At 35.5% G+C, this 17,740-nt stretch overlaps 1 protein-coding gene across 1 annotated transcript; it reads right to left on the bottom strand.

The window, feature by feature from the left end:
• Nucleotides 1-853: 853 nt before the first annotated feature.
• On the bottom strand, nucleotides 854-17,387 carry LOC128547521 (uncharacterized). Its single transcript, XM_053520490.1, has 13 exons — nucleotides 17,279-17,387; nucleotides 16,637-16,809; nucleotides 15,921-16,016; nucleotides 13,027-13,155; nucleotides 11,766-11,897; nucleotides 11,150-11,234; nucleotides 10,816-10,934; nucleotides 8,692-8,851; nucleotides 5,894-6,022; nucleotides 3,856-4,044; nucleotides 2,514-2,738; nucleotides 1,796-1,909; nucleotides 854-1,062 (listed from the first exon to the last, which is right to left on the bottom strand). Exons 1-13 carry the CDS (start codon nucleotides 17,385-17,387, stop codon nucleotides 911-913), a joined length of 1,812 nt encoding a protein of 603 aa, XP_053376465.1. The 3' UTR covers nucleotides 854-910.
• Between the last annotated feature and the right edge of the window lie 353 nt (nucleotides 17,388-17,740).

Genomic DNA, 17,740 nt, shown 5'->3' on the forward strand with positions numbered 1-17,740 from the left:
ATGAAACTTTTTTAATTCACTATAAAAGAAGTTCTCTGTGATGCACATTTCATTACCTCTGATGAACAGACTCAGTCAACCCGAGTCTGCTATCATTTTGCTTGGTTGCGTTTTATGCTTCAAAAGGCTCTTCTTGTAGATTTTATTGAGTATCATACTAACCAATTTTAGAGTATTCATTTATCTATATCAAAGTGATATTCTGTTTGGAAAGACTTAAAAAGGTGAATTAGGACATTCGTTAAAAGAACACATAATTAAGCAGCACCATGAGAAAACCAACATAGTGCATTTGCGACCAGCGTTGATCCAACCCAGCCTGCGCATCCGCACAGTCTGGTAAGGATCCATGCTGTTTGCTCTCAAATAGAGAAACCGTTAGCGAACAGCATGGATCCTGACTAGACTGGAGCTGGTCGTAAACGCACTAGATGTTGGTTTTCTCATGGCGAGACTCACATGACAATGCCAAAGATTATAGTTAATGTAACAATTCTGGAATTTCATTACTTAGATTGCGCTATCTGTATGAAAGTTATTTGTCAATTTGTAAACAAAATTAATGTTATTTTTTTCTTAATTTAGCTATCGCTCCTCAAATATTACGTTTGTACATCATCCGATTAAACTAAAATCATATTATTTATAATACATATATAGCAGGTACATGGTTTTGTTCGGGATATTTTCAAACCCTACATGTAGGTCGGCTGTTCAACGGTATGATCCGAGATCACGACAATATGACACGAAAAGTTGACTTTATGGCACCAGACCTGCATATTACATTAGCAGGAGACTTCACAACTATTAGCTACACACAAAAGGATGAAATAACTATAACTAAGCGATTTCAGCTCGTTTACTTTTGCCGAAATAAGAAACAAAAATGAAATAAGGATAGTTTCCATCAATATGATAAACACGAGGGTACATCATCACATGGATAGGTCCTGCTGACGGTTGTTGGACGAAATGTGGCGGTCACTGGATATTTGGGGGTTGAACCACAGTAATGCCAATAATACTCGGCCCGATTGATGCAGGCAAACTCACTGTCATCTGTGGAAGAATATATAGAAGAATACGTTGAATAAACTAGATACAAAATAACAACAACGAGGCAACTGAAATTTTTAACATAAGAACTAAGCAGATGTCTGAGATCAAGAACTGTAGTAAATATATTAATGGTCGAGTGATCTCAAACTAAGTCTGGTCATCCACTGATGTAAAGGAAACTGAAAATGTTTCCAAGCTAACGTCTTCCAATAAATAAATTTTCAATATCTCTCTTTCGTAACAAACGCTATGTTCTTACAGACCTTATATTATTTTTCTAAAAGATTAGCCATATTCACATGTGATATAGACGTAGGAGAAAGGGGGCGGGCTGGGGCGTCCCCCTAATGTTGAAAGGGGGCAGCATATGTTTTGATCCCACTCTCCCTCTGACCCCCCCCCATCCCTTCAAAAAACATGCTAATTTGGGTTTGCATTTACATGAAATGATAAGGATTTGGTGTCATATGTATTGTCAATAAGGAGAAAATGTTTTTTGGTTGTCAAAAAAAAAATATATATATATATATATATATATATATATATATATATAGGTTTAACCGGCCGGTCCCTCACTGGCCCCCACCAAACATTGAGATCGCGCCTATGCCAGTGTTTGAGACTGTCCTGATTTATTATAACGGAAAATATTTTAATGTTTGGTTAAAATTAGTAATGTATAATCCAAATCCTAGGAAGAGTTTATGTTTACTTAACATTCAAAAAAGAATACCTGTTTGGTAGTTAGTCGATCCGATCGCATCATAAAATGTTGTTTTTATTCTGGTATGTGCAGGACAGTGGTCTAGAGTGATCCAACAACCGGCTCCTGCCGTACGCTTGGCACCTACGTACATATATATTGAAAGTCAATATTTCCTTATGTTATACATCATGACAATATAAGAATAAGAATACTCTTAAAGTTGATAAAGTCACGCACGTAAACAGCTGACAAATATGAATCGAGGCGAGTGTTTACTTAAATCTTGATAAAATATTCAATAAATCAAGACGAGTATTTGTCTTGTTTTTATCTATTGTGCTCAGTTTCATACATCCTATGATACCCTTAGACAGTTACAAATGATGGCGTTTTAACTGGATATGATGAAATATTTCATGGACACAAAGGACATTTTCTATAGTAAGATGTACAACGATATATGCAGTTACAATATAGCTATTTTGCCGTATGATTATTCATCTTAAGTGGCGTCTTTCGATTGATCCGAAAACGAGATCAGTTACCTGTAATGTGTGCCGTACATAGTAAATTTCATTGTCATATACCGTCTGCTTAATTCCAATTTGACGAATGGGTATATATTACATACGTGTTTAAACTAAAACACCTTCCTGAACCTGATGAGTATGGGAGAAAAGACATAATACAATTGTTATAGTCATAGTCATTGTCATATAAATCTGGTTTAATAATAATAATATACCTGTTGGCAGATATATATTTGTAACTGGATAATTAGGACTTGATCCACACCAGTGCCAGATATTTCGAGCATTTGCTAAACAGCCTTTTTCGTCTTGCGAGTACTTTCCATAATCATGTTGATATTTTCCATATGTTGTATTGGCGTGTCCGTCAGCAGGTCCACCATGATTTGGACAGCCATACAATGCTGTCATGCACCCTGTTCCACCCAGAGTAGCCGCCCCTACATACATATATTAAATGATTGATGCCGTGATATCGTTTTGGAAAATGGCAATTATTAAAACCTGAACACGTTTTGAAAGATACTAAGAATTACTTAATTGTCACAATAGCTTTTATATCTAGAACCTTTACATATCAAATAGCTACTTTCTTTCGCGTGTCGATCCGTCTTACCCGACAGTACTTTCTTGCATGTATCAATGCATATATGGTACATCTGATTGAAGAAAAATGTTCAGAGGTCTGATTCATATATTACATATTTACTGATCAGTGTACATTGTAAATAAATCATAATAAAGTATGAAAACAAAGAAAAATAATTTCATTTCTGATACTTGTAGCATTTTGGCGCACAAATGCAGCGAAGTAAATCAAGCGAAACGTGTGGTTATACACCTGACTTCACTTCAAAGGCATTTAGGCTATTAAATTGCAGCTTCCGTGTAGATATATATATAATGTAGTAAAAAGAATGTTGTTTATAGCTTCATTGCGCAGTCGCGGAAAGGGTAAATAACTCGTTGTTACGAACATTTCTACGTGTAGCAGTGTACCTTTTATATTGAATTTAAAATTAAATGGAAGGATAATGGTGAAATAAAAGACAGCTGTTAACAGTTTTTGCTGTTAGATAGAAATTTAAACACAATGAAAGCTAACTATCAAATCTGTTTTGTTATTAACTCCCTACTCGCTAAATTTATTTCAAGTGAAATTTTAATCCAAACGCTGAGCGTTGATTTTGTCATTTATTTAATTCACACCGTCACAATTCAGATCACACTGCGACTTTTCGAGGTTTGACAGTGGTAGAAGATCCCACATATCACTCCGTTATTTAAGGCATGGACGCCAACTATGTAGAACCACCTACCTTCCATAAAATAGCTGGATGGGTTCTTTACATGAAGACTTTAACACCCTATTGCGGGGTGGTGGTGGGGGGGCAAGAGATTCAAAGTCAGAAACCTTAACCATTCGGCAACCGAGGTACCCGCTGAGCGGTGATGTAAATGTAAAAAGTATAGATTTAATTTTAAATGTTTATCAACTACGTTGAACATACTAATGAAAACTTTAACCCGATCGATCTTGACAAAGTTTTAGTTTACCCGTCCGTCCATATATTGCTACAACAAATTCATCTTTGTGTGAGCCACAAAGCTTCCACTGCTCTAGTGCCCGATGGAAACACATGGTTACATTTTCTGTGGCATTATGATACCTCTCACCGTACATGTCTCTGTATGTCCCGATAGAAGCTGTATGATTTTTGCATTTTGTGACATTCACCCAACAACCTTAAAACATAATAGATGAATTATAACAGTTCCTTGATCTGCATTGCTTTATTCGACTCGGATTGGGCATTGCCAGGGCTGGATCCCACGCGGCGCTTGCGCTGACTCCGGCCTTGAAACATCAATGAGTGCCGAATGTATCATTGCAAATTAAGGTATTGCTTTAACTGACGATTTTGTTAAATACATTTATATATATTTCCAACGTTATATCAGTTAAAATTGACTAAAATTATGGAAAATAATAAGACTGAAAGCTCGTTTGAAATGGTGAACATTTCGATGCACGGATCGTCGAGACGCCTCCATTATATTATTATTTCCGATTGAGTATTTTTCCGTATTAAGCAGGAGTTGAATGTAGGATTTTGTATTCGACAGTACAAATAATGCTATATTTGAGACAGACAATTCGTAGATATATAATGTAATAAAACAAGTTCATGTTGTGAATTAAATTCTGCAAGATAAATATACTGTTGGTGGTACTCTATGAGTAATTAAATAATTAACATAACTAGTAAGCTTATAAAACCTGCTGCATCAACAAATCCTTGTATTTTTATTCTCTATAAAAATTCCTGTCTGTTTATTAACGCATAATTACCAGTTTGTGAACATTTGTTCACACTGTAATCTTAAACTCTAAAATGACCGTCATCTCGAAAAAATCTCCCGATTTGCAAAGGTCTGATAAAATATTACTGTAGTAATCATATATGCTTTCACGGTATATAATTTGAAGTTTTGCCAGCTGTCAATCTCCCGGTTTGCAAAGGTCTGATAAAATATTACTGTAGTAATCATATATGCTTTCCCGGTATAGGTCTGATAAAATATTACTGTAGTAATCATATATGCTTTCCCTGTATATAATTTGAAGTTTTGCCAGCTGTCAATTGCCAACTTTAAATCACCTCTGGGGCATACTACTCATTTTGTATAAAGACAAATTTATAGTTTTAAAGGGACGTTCAAGTCTCCGAGTGTCTACAGTATGGAGCGCTTGAGCTTTCTTATGGTAGATGAATTCGAGGTATCTTCTTTATTTATAGAAGTTTTTTCTCCAGTTCCTGTTATGTCTTGTTAATTACTGTGTTATCATGTTGATTTGTAATGCAATCATGTCTAATGTATGTACTATTTTGTCAGAGTGACGTATTATTTTGTTAAACGAACGTCCAATTTTCTTAAACTACATGGTACCATGTCCAGTGAACATACTATCTTCTCAAAGTGGCGCACTATTTTGTTAAACGACCATCCTATTTTCTCAGAGGAACATGCTATCATGTCCATTGTACATAAAATCTTGTTAGAGTGGCGTACTATTTTGTTTAACGACCATCCTATGCTTTCATGGCCAGTGAATATACTCCCTTGTCAGACTGACGTACTATTTTGTTAAACGACCATCCTATTTTCTTAAAGTAACATGCTATCATGTCCATTGTATATACTATCTTGTCAGGTTGACGTACTATTTTGTTAAATAATCATCCTATTTTCTCAATTTAACATGCTACCATGGCCAGTATACATACTGTCTTGTCAGAGTGACGTACTATGATGTTAAAAGATCATCCTATTTTTTCAAAGTAGAATACCATCTTTTCAGAGTGACATACTATTATGTCAAACGGCCGTCCTATTTCCTCAAAGTAACATGCTATCACATCCAGTGAACATACTCTTGTCATAGTCGCTTGACAAATTTATGTTTTCTCATTAAAAATATATATATGCGGGCCGAATGGTGCATAACTGCTTTTTGAATGAAAAATAATTCACTGCATGTATAATATATATTGACATAATATATGTGGCATACGTGTGAAGGAATACATACCTTTCTTTTCAACATGATACATGTCACGAGAGCCGTCTGGTAAATATGCAGGAACTGGATGTACTTTTTGTGCAGGATGTTGTGCACAGTGGACCGATGGATACTTTGTGCTAACCAAATGTAGCCGACCTTTATAAGACAAAATAACAATTATACTCGTACTTATCTTTTTGGCAACATGTATGCAAATAAACACTAATAAACTATGTAGAAAGATGTGTAGCGCATAAATTTCAAGTTATGACAGAAGTCTGTCAATTGAAGCATATTTGAATGATATGTAAATAATTCAAACTCGACAATCCAATGAATTAACAAGCATCATTATTTATTGTTATATACGTCACTGATATGCTGTTCGCTTTTCGATGTTTGGCCAATTTCACGAACATTTTTTATAACTTTACCAATATAAATGAGACTTACAAAGTTTGTTTTCTTTTAACTCTACTTTTTTGATAAGGGAAAAGTCCTCGAAACGCCAAGACGTTTACTTTATTAGATACCCTTAAAGTATTTTTCAGGGAGTTCTTTTTATAAACCTGTTATCATAATGCATAGAATAAGAGTTCTTGTAATTGTGGCTTCTGCTGTTGAATATCTATCTTTGTTTACAAAAAGCCGTTTATTACACATTTTGTCTATTTATAATTAAAGCACTTTTAATTCGAAGGTTACCAATTTACATAACAATATCTGGCTCTAATACATGTTTGCTTGTTTTTCAGCCAATGTTGCCATGTAATGACACGTATTCAAATGCGTTTCGAAATGTTGGTATGTCTGAACGTTTTCAGTGGAATTTTCTGATTCTCAGATAAGTGGCCATAAGTGAAGTTTTGCGACAATGAAAAAATGCGCATTCCACTGTGCCTGATATTGCTGTTTGCTCAAATAGGGCCAAGTTTGCAGTTCGAAGTTCACACAAAGGCGAGCAATAATTCATTTTATTTCATTTCCATAATTCCATAATTCCTTTACTTTTTTTAATTACTTTACTATATTGTCATAAACATTTATATGCTTGGTAAAATATTTCTTTTAGTGCGATTGTTAACTCTACTGAAGCAAACTACACAGTTGATACATAAAAATTGGAAGACTTACAGCTGGCATGAAATAAATTTCAGCTTTGTACCTATATTCGTAAAATTTAACGTGTCAGTGCAAATTTAAACATTAAAACGAAGGTGTGGATCATGTTAGATACAAAACAAATATTTCCAGTAAAATTATTAACTAAAAATATCCTTAATTGTAATGGTAGTGCGAGACCTACGCTACAATTATGGATTCTGAAGAGCATCTGAAAATGAAATTAAAAGTCGGGCCAAATGATTGCAACTGAGAAACAAAACTGAGAACTATTTGAATAGTTTGTAACTGTGTTGTTTCTATTTGATATGCATTTTCCTTCGGCCATTTGTTTAACTTCATAGTTAACTTCATATATTTACTGCAATATAAGTGCTTCATCCGCTATTGCAGTTACATGGCTGATTTGGAAAATCAAATAAATTTCCTTCGACCATTTGTCTAAATATTACTATCTATAATCACTGCCATATAAGTGTCGCATCCGCTATTGCGGTTACAAATTGCAGGACAGTATCCAATAGATTAAGATAACAAATATGCAAGGCATCAAAAAAGCTAATGATAAGCAAATAATGAATTCTTTTGGATAATGTTTGTTATATGTTTAATAGATATTGTTCGAACAAAATACTTAATTTTCCTCATGAATTTACAATGCATTGGTTCGAAATGCAATACCTAACTAGCCTAAACTAACTCATTTAGCCAGATGTCATTTTAAAAGCAATGTGATAAATATTTATCAACGTCCGAATAAACTTACGATGTTGCAAAAGACAAAATACAACTCATAATACCAGGTAAATTATTGTGTAAAATATAGCTTATACAAAGTCATAGCATCTGGTAAATCATTGGGCAAAATTCAGGTAATAATATTAGGTAAATCATTGCGCAAAATACAGCTAAAATATCAGGTAAATCCTTGTGTGAAAATACCCGGGATTCTCGTGACAAAGAGCGAGTATAAAAAGCCAGCCGGACATGAAGAATTCAATGCCCCGAGTGAGGCTTGAATCTACATCGGTGAGCATACTACAGAATTTTACATATGGAGTCGCAGTTTAATTCCATCAAAGGTTGTGTATAGAAAAATGTTCCTCTAGGTCATTCGTTGTAGCATTTTACAGCTATTCTGTTATTTTTGATAATGTATTGTTAATGTTTTAATGTGCATTTAAGAAAATTGATTTCCTAGTTATATTTCAGAATACACTGTTTTATACGCATAATTTCGTCATGTATTCCCATCACATATGTCATACGTTTCTGATATTTTCTGCCTTCAAATGATATTCGATATATTTTGGTGGCTAGCACGTATTTATTTGCATAATGTTATTCCTTCGTTATTTTCAACTGACCATTTTTAAGAACAACTTCCTTTACACATTGCACTATTCAATATTTTTCCCATACATATTTCAAATATTTGTAATATTTTCGTTAGAATGTCTTCAAAACCTAACATGTGAGAATTTTAACAGTTTCTCAACAATTTTTCAGACGGCGTCTAATTACTTTTCTTTCAACCATACTACAAAAGTTATCGACCTCCCTACTGTGTTGACGAAGCTAAAATTCATTTTGCTACGGCCAAGTTCCATGCCTTTTAGTATATTTTTCTCAGATTACACGATTTTAAGAGACTAGTAGCATTATAAAACAAAGAATATTTATTAATCTTTTGTTACAGATACCTCTCTTAAGGTATGTCGGTCCAGTTGGTGAATATAAAGGCCCTACAGCGTTTGGCGATGGCGGCTGCTTAAAATTCACTAGGTTGGCCCAGCCGTTCACATAACACTTCACCCTCAGGTCACGGTTGCTTACATTATAATGGTCGCCACTTCCCGATGACTATAATAAATACCAAAATCACTTACATCAAAATTGACGTCATATTCCTTTGGACATGTATAAACAGTGTAATAATTCTAAGCTCCACCACATAAAAATTCAGCAGCATCCATCAAACACTGATATATACATACATATACATGAAAAAAATATAATATAGACTGGATCATATCATCCTTTTATCACAAAAAAGTTTACATAACCTTCTTTAATTTTCAGCGGTTTTTGTATTAATGGGGCGATACTCCTTATCATGCGCAGTATCTTCAAAAATGTAATGAGCTAAGAAGCGTGAAGCTATGAAGGCCATGTCTATCAAATAACGATTTAAAATGACTGTGACTGAAACTTTTAATCTTAACCAGATGCCATTATAGGAAATATCTGTCACATTTTTCAAAAGCGTTTCTTATCCGAAAGTTCGATTCCTTAACCCTTACCCTGCTAAGCTTCTATAATAGATTGGTCCATCATTTGATTTGGGCAATACCATTTATTATTTGAAGGGGTGTTTACTGAAAATGTACTGACTGAATAACGAACAGTTCAGACCATGATCAAGCTGATACTGGTCTGCACTTGCCGCAAAGGCAGAATCACTTGCCGCCAGTAGGCTAGAGGTTAATGCTTTCCTTTTATATCACCTTCAGTGCGATTTCTTAGTATTGGTGGATGCTCCAGTGTCAGTGGTTCATCGACCTGTACTTTAACATCTTTCCCTCTGAAACAATCGGTCAAAATTAACCCAAATTGTTTTTGAGCATCCTCCAGAGCTAAAATGATAACCCTTTCATCAACCACCTATTGGGTCTCACTAAACTTCGTTTGTAGTATCCTTGTAGGGTACTTTCTGAAATATTTTCAAATAATTTCGCATGACCCATTTAAAACGACCCCGGAGCCATATCAAGAAAAGTCTTTAAACGACTTTTTCTGATAACCTTCATGGATATTAATCAAATTTAGTCTGTGACATCCTTTTTAATCCTCTCTCTATTTTGTTCAAATGTTTCCGCATGACCCCTTCCTTTTAAGCACCATTAGAACTAAAAATTTAAAATACAATTAACGATTTCCTTTCATAAACCATGGATCTTAATCAATACTGGTGTTTATTATCCTTGAATAATCTTTCTCAAATTCATTCAGAGGGTTTTGCTTGGCATGCGAGATAACATGTCAGACGCCAGAGCTAAATACTTGATGGATCTTTACTGAACCTTGTCGGTAGCATTATTGTATTTTTGTCTCTCAATCGTGTTCAGGTGGTCATAGGTTCGGAAAACGTTTAAACATTTTTGTTCACGAACCACATGATGAATCTTCACCAAAATCGTCAGACAAACACTTGTTTACAACTTTCTCAACTGATTCAAATCACTAGAGCAAAAAATACAAATAAAATTGAACTTTCTCCTATGTACCATTCGAACTGGAGTATGTACCAAATTCGGTCGGTAGCAACGCTGGATAATCATTTCTGATCATATTTGTTCAAGCTGTTCCGCTTGACCCCTTGTAGGAGTCACAAGAACTATAAACGGAAAACCCTTTAAATGGCTTGTTTTCATGAAATTCTTGATGGATCTTCACCGGCATGTTCCGTAGCAGCTTTGTCTGCCCGCTTAGCTCAGTAGGGAGAGCGCAGGTCAACACAAATCGGGGTCATAAGTTCGTTCCCCAGGCAAAGCGATGCGTATTCTCCGTGACGACTGAAAAGACATATTGTATCTGAAATCATTTGTCCTCCGGCCGAGATTTATATTGGGAAGTCGCCAATTACTTGCGGAGAACAGGGAAGTTCTGGTACAGAATCCACGGAAACTGGTTAGGTTTTAGTATAAAAATACTATTGAACAACGGCGCAAAGCCGAAAACAAACTTTTCATGTAATAGTAACAGCCTTTTCAGTATTCTCGTAATAGCTGATATAATATAATCTGAACAGATTATCAAGTACTTACAAATCCAGTTTGCGATATGTTATAGTATCGTGACAAATTCGACCTTAGAAAATTTGGAATCCCGTGGATATATTCTGTATTCTGGGCTGCGTACATTACATTCTTAACAATTTGATTACCTGAAAGCACACAACCGCATTTGATCTTCTAATATTGCGACTTATGATACTGATTCTGAGAATTATGCTATATTTTAATCATTTCTTTAAGTCATATAATTACAAAAATGTTCAATATTTATATGGGGCCTAACGTAACTATGTCTATAAATTTGTAGCAACTTTACTGAAGCATTAGGAGTAAGAAAATAAGAATATATAGACAGTGTACATACCCTCTGGAAGGGAAGCATTATGGTTATCAATGTCGGCTAGATGTGGATACCTTAAACTCCAAACAGAGCTCTTGTACGGCATAGCCTAATATCAAAAAAATTATATGTTCGATTTAAAGATCTGTACTATCTATACTGGCACCACATAGCTGTTTAACTTAACGTTTCACACTTGCGGACTAGGCATAAACAATATCAATAGTTTTGGTTAAAGATAGAATGTATTTCACTGAGTGAATATCGGATGCAATATTTTCACGAAAATGTAAAATCTGACGGTCACGTGAGAAATGTATATTGATCCTACATGTTAAACATTCGGCCGTGTGTTTAGGGTACATGATAATATTCTATGGTTAAACTATATTGAGCACTCGACGTATTATATCCCGCGCATAACAAGGTATCTCAAGCAATCAAGATAATAGGTCAAGGGCTCTTGATAAGATTTCGGGTGCTCTTTATAATAATATTGTTGCTCAAGGTAGTAAGTCGCTGGATATAAGATGCCTAGCACGCGAGATAATATGTCATCTTGTAAGTAAACGGATAGTGAAAATGGTAAGACATTTCATCATGGTCTTTGTTACTTATCTAAATGAATCAATATTCGTACGTGTAATCGCTGGACCATTTGATCACTAATTCCTCGTCTATCAACCTCTATGCTACGGAGACCTGCATTGTACATTACATTATTGGCGATGTTGTTGTAACGACCACCACCGATCATAACATGTACTGTATTCTGAAATTTGAATGCGCTACATACATTTTTCACTTCGAGAAAAGGCGAGTAACACTTTGTTTTGTTGAAAAAGAATACACATACACGTACTATGATTTCCCATTGTTGTATACTGCGCCATGAACTAATCTAGTATCCAAGGGCGATGACTCACATATTATTGACTCCGAATAGAGAATAAAACAATTTTCTTATGTTATAAAAGTCGAAACGCAAATCTTACAATGACCGCAATCTACCGAAGTTATATTTTTATACGGCAAAAGAAAGGTTGGTGTTTTCGTTTTATGAAAGTAAACATTGGCGTTTTGAACTTATGAGAAAAGTAAAGTAAAGTAAAGTAAAGTAAAATGTTTATTTATTATGGTGTCACCCCTACTGAAAGGGCCAGCCAGTTTGGCTTATGAGACACCTATATACATTGAACAGCATTACTTCCCGATTCCAATTTTTAATGCCTGGCAACAGGCAGGTAGGCAATCGGTAACCATTATTTGACTAGCTGGCGGCTCACCAACCGGTCTTTCTTCAGTAACAAGACCCGCTTCTGACAAGACTCGAACCTTCGACTCCCGATTGCGAGGCAGGTGCCTTATCCATTAGGCCACCGCAGCTCGGTGAGTATGTAATAAACAGAATATCCATGTGTTTAGCATCAATACGGCTTTTCTAGATTTAATTTGCTTATATCGTTGCAAATATAATTTTACTTATTAATCAATGATTGGAAATCATTTTCACGTTCTGAATTTGCAGTTTGTAGGAGTTTATGAATGAAAATCGTGAATTATATAGCACAGTAGAAATTCAGAACAAATATTCCAACTTTTGTAGTGATATTTTGGTTTATCTTAAATATTGCCAGTTAAGGTCAGGATGAAAACCGTTATTAATGTTTCATCATTGGTGCAATTATGAAGTAGCATTTTTACTAAAACTTACATGCATATACTTGATTCACCCATGTTTTCACATTTTCAAGAAATCATTGCTTATATCTGCTTACACATTTTAAGAACATGGTAAATTATATTTTCTTTCACGTGTTCAGGATTTTATAAATTACACTTACATTTTGTGTACTTACACATCTAAATGAAATAAAAAGTAAAAAAAAAATTACACTAACGTCATATAAAGCATTATACATAACATTTGTCCCCGACGCTTGGCTGTCCAGTAGTACCGCTTTGGAAGTATATCCTGGGAACGGATTCAAGATGTGATGGACTATATTGTATTGTATCGCATTGCCACGCTGTAATATACAATTTGTGCTATAACATTTTCCTTAAAATAATGTATAAGACTTATATTACATATCAAACAAAGTCCTACTTTAGTTTTTTTCACAGTATTTAGAGTGTAAGCTATTTAAGAAATCCTAAAAGTGATACATGGCGATGTAGATAGTTATACAGATATACGGTTATAAGATGAACTGCTCAATTGACATTATTGTTTTTTCAGAAGAGATATTTTATAAAGGAGAATATTTTTCTCGTGTAGGTAAAAACAACTCCTTTCATTTGAAGTGCTAACAGTATTCTTTTTCAAACATGACAACTGTGTTAATATTCCTGTGAGGTGAAAGTGAAGACAAGTTTTGTTCAAAATGTTATGTTTAAACTTAAGTTTTCTTTTTTTGCACAGAAGAATTAAATTCTAAACTGGTTTAAACAAAGCATTTTCTGATCATACTTCTAATACAACAAGTGAATGAAGTATTGCCATGCAATACAAAGTCCCCTACTGGAAGGCACCTAATTTTCTCTACTGCAGTATAATATAATGAACTGATATCTGTCAATGATGTATAAACAATATTGTACTATATACAATATGTTATAACAACACACTTGGATTAAAATGTGCATATATAAAAACCCACAGTTGTTTTCATATTGAATTGTTTTGGCTGATTATAAAAAAGTTATCATATAAGTTATTTATAGTAACAACAAAGGGAAATTAATCCTAAAAAAAAATCTATATAATATAAGTCCACAAGAAACTCTTTACCAGGTAGAGATAGGTCAAAATACACCTAAAAATTGGATGTAACATGCATGTTGTACCACAGAAAAGTGGTCTCGATTTTTCTCTACTGCCAGTAATAAAAAAGTTACAATAAAATCTATCTATAGTAAAACAAAGGGACGTAATTCTAAAAACAAGGGTGCCTCATGGTGGTGAACATTTGGTCCAAGTTACATCAAAATCCCTCCATGCATGAAGAAGAAATGCTCCGTTCAAAGTCATTCTTGAATTTGACCTTTGACCTCTAAATATGACCTTTACCTTAGACCTAGGGACCTGGTTCTTGCGCATGACAATCCGTCTTATGTTGGTGAACATTTGTGCCAAGTTACATCACAATCCCTCCATGCATGAAGAAGAAATGATCCAGACAAAGTCATTCTTGTGTCTGACCTTTGATCTCTAAGTGTGACCTTGACATTTTGACATTTGACCTTGGGCCTGAGTTTTGCGCATGACATGTTGTCTCATCAAGGGAAATATTTGTGCCAACTGATATATAAATCCTGTTTTGCATGACAAAGTTATAGACCGGACAGGAAAAAAATCCTCTTGACCTTTGATCTCAAAGTGTAACCTTGACCTTTAAGCTAGGGTACTGGGTGTTGCGCATGACACGTCGTCTCATCATGGGGAACATTTATGCCAAGTAATATTGTAATCCCTTGATGGATGACAGAGTTCTGGATCGGACAGGAGAAAACCTTATTGACCTTTGACCTCCAATTGTGACCTTGATCTTTGAGCTAAGGGTCTGGGCTTTGCGCATGACATGTTGTCTCATCATGGGGAACATTTGTGCCAACATTTGGAAAAAAACTCTGTTGACCTTTGACCCCAAATTGTGACCTTGACCTTTAAGCTAGGGGTCCGGGATTTACGCATGACACGTCGTCTCATCATGGGGAACACTTGTGCCAAGTGATATTAAAATCCCTTAATGAATGTCAGAGTTATGGACCGGACACGAAACAGACCCTGTTCATGCTATGTTAACATTTGACTGCTAAGTGTGACCTTGACCTTTGAGCTAGGGGTCTGAAAGTTGTGCATGACACATCTTATTATGAGGTACATTTGTGCCAAAAAATAATAAAATCCCTTCATGGATGGGAGAGTTATGGACCGGACAGGAAAAAAAGCCCTGTTGAACTTTGACCTCCAATTGTGACCTTGACCTTTAAGCTAGGGGTCCAGGTTTTGCGCATGACACGTCGCCTCATCATGGGGAACATTTGTGCCAAGTAATATTAAAATCCCTTCATGGATGGGAGAGTTATGAACCGGACAGGAAAAAAGCCCTGTGGACCTTGGCCTCCAATTGTGACCTTGACCTTTGAGCTAGGGGTCCGGGATTTGCGCATGACACGTCATCTCATCATGGGGAACAACTGTGCCAAGTAATACTAAAATCCCTTCAAGGATTGGAGAGTTATGGACCGGACAGGTAAAAAGCCCTGTTGACCTTTGACACCCAATTGTGACCTTGACCTTTGAGCTAGGGTTCCGGGTTTTGTGCATGACACGTCATCTCATCATGGGAAACATTTGTGCCAAGTAGTATTAAAATCCCTTCATGGATGACAGAGCTATGGACCGGGCACGAAATTGTGGACGGACGGACAGACGGACGGACGGACGGAATGACGGAAAAGCGCATTCCTATAGTCCCCGAAACTGGTTTTCAACCAGTAGGGGCCTAATAACATCATGACTACAAGAGTTCATCTAGTACTATGCGTAATGGTAGAATTTTAAAAAAAGCTTTCAAACAAACCAATTTAAAGTAATTAGATTTGTCCATGATCGTGTGCTTATGTTGTGTCTACAGAGTTCAAAGGTCTGGACTGGTTGCAAGTTTCTGACACGGTCACCTATATGACAAGTATGACATTTGATAAGTGGTTGGGTATTGTGTGTATGTAATTGTCTGTCTGTCTGTCTGTCTGTCTGTCAATTTGTACTAAGTATGTAATTACTTACATACGTCCAGTCACTGCCCGTATGTATTGCACCGCATGTAGACACATTCTTACACACATGATGTACCAAATTGTTCTCAATGATAATATCATTACCCTGAAATTTACAAAAAGCTTTTAACGATTATTTAAATATCCGATCAAAACCAAATATGTTTTATATGCTTCATTTCTTTTAATTCCATAGGTATTATGCTAATGTTGCATTTCTGAAAATTCTAACGCAGTATTACTAACATTTCAAGCCAGCTCAATTCAATGTCTGGTATATTTGATTCCAGTTAGGGATATTCCTCATACAGTCAAACGATTGTGTTTCATTGTCCAAATATATACATTGTAGATAAAACCAATTTAAGACCTAATTGCATTTTGTTAACTGAATTGCTTTGTCAAATATTATCTCATGGCTTTTCACTAAAATATTAACAGAATTTGGAAAGTAAATCATTAATTTGAGTAAATTGTAGGCAATCTTTCTAAAACTACAAAACTTTGACTCTTGTTTTGTGCAAGTTATACTTCTGATAACACGTTTTAAATTAAGTCAAGGACAGCAGAAAAAATGATAAACAGAAAATCTTAACTTCACCTATTGTGGGACTGATTAGAAAACTTTAAGTGTTCATATACTTTAACTCCACTTCTGGTTTTCGATTTGCTAAAATATGACTTTGGCTCGAGTTGTCCAAATGTATTAAAACTTGGAATATTTACTCCAAAATTTATTGCCGCATATTGCCCGTCATAAATGTGGTTGTTCTTGGCAGTAACTCCAACACCAATCAGTGTTATCGCTTCGTTCCCTACAGCTCCAACACGGGCATAGCGTGTTATTTCATTGTTTGCGATGACATTTCCTGAAGACTGTAAAGTTTTTCTATCACCACCTAAGATATAAAATTAATGTGTGAGACCACAGACATTAAAGTGTGTTTGCTTTTATATTGCATTTTGGAACATAATATTATGTACAAAAGATACAAAACCAAGATGAAGAATTATCTTCCAAATTTACAATAAAACAAGTTTTCGTCTACATAATGTTACAAAAGTTTTCCTTTTCTTTTCGTATGCATTTATACAGCTTTTGCAACCTTAGTGTATTAAAGCAGATCGTTGCACACGGTTCTTGTCTCACTGACATCAACACAGCAAAAGCAAGCTGTCCAGTTGGCTTTAGTAGAACGGAGTTACTACCGAGGTGCCCACCAGTGCCTGAAATTATGCCTGGATGGTCTTTTTTCACCATTAAAGCTGTAAAGTTGCCATGTGAACTGAACTGTATCAGCGACTCGCACCCACAAACAATCTGTCTTTTATACCATTATGCAGCGTTACTGAAAATTCTCAATATACCATACATCCATACACCACCACAGGTATCATGTATGTAACATCTTGAAACCTCACATTCTCTCGAATCGCCAGCAAAATTTGTGTTTGTGTATAGGGCGGCTTGACACATAAAGTATGTGCTCTTCACCACTGTACCTATGAGTCGTGCAACATCAAGTTGTAAAAATGAAATGAATGAACTGGCACGCAGAAAAGTGCCATTCAAATATTCCACATGACATTGCAAACACAACCAGCCGTGTCCAACTGTATAAAACCAGTTTGGTTAATTCCGAAAGACACGCATCAACACATCCCGACATGCACCAACAGTAGCCCGATGAACTCCCCGGAAACAATACCAGATAAATTCCCTTGCGAAGAATTAATGGCAAGTTAAGGCCTTTACGCGCGCGCAACGCTCCTTGCCTATCCGGCCCGAATCCGAAGCAACCCCCAAGCAAAACTGTTCACATGTCTTCT

Source organism: Mercenaria mercenaria, chromosome 12 (genome assembly GCF_021730395.1).
Source record: "Mercenaria mercenaria strain notata chromosome 12, MADL_Memer_1, whole genome shotgun sequence".
In the NCBI taxonomy this organism is placed as follows: Eukaryota; Metazoa; Mollusca; class Bivalvia; order Venerida; family Veneridae; genus Mercenaria; species Mercenaria mercenaria.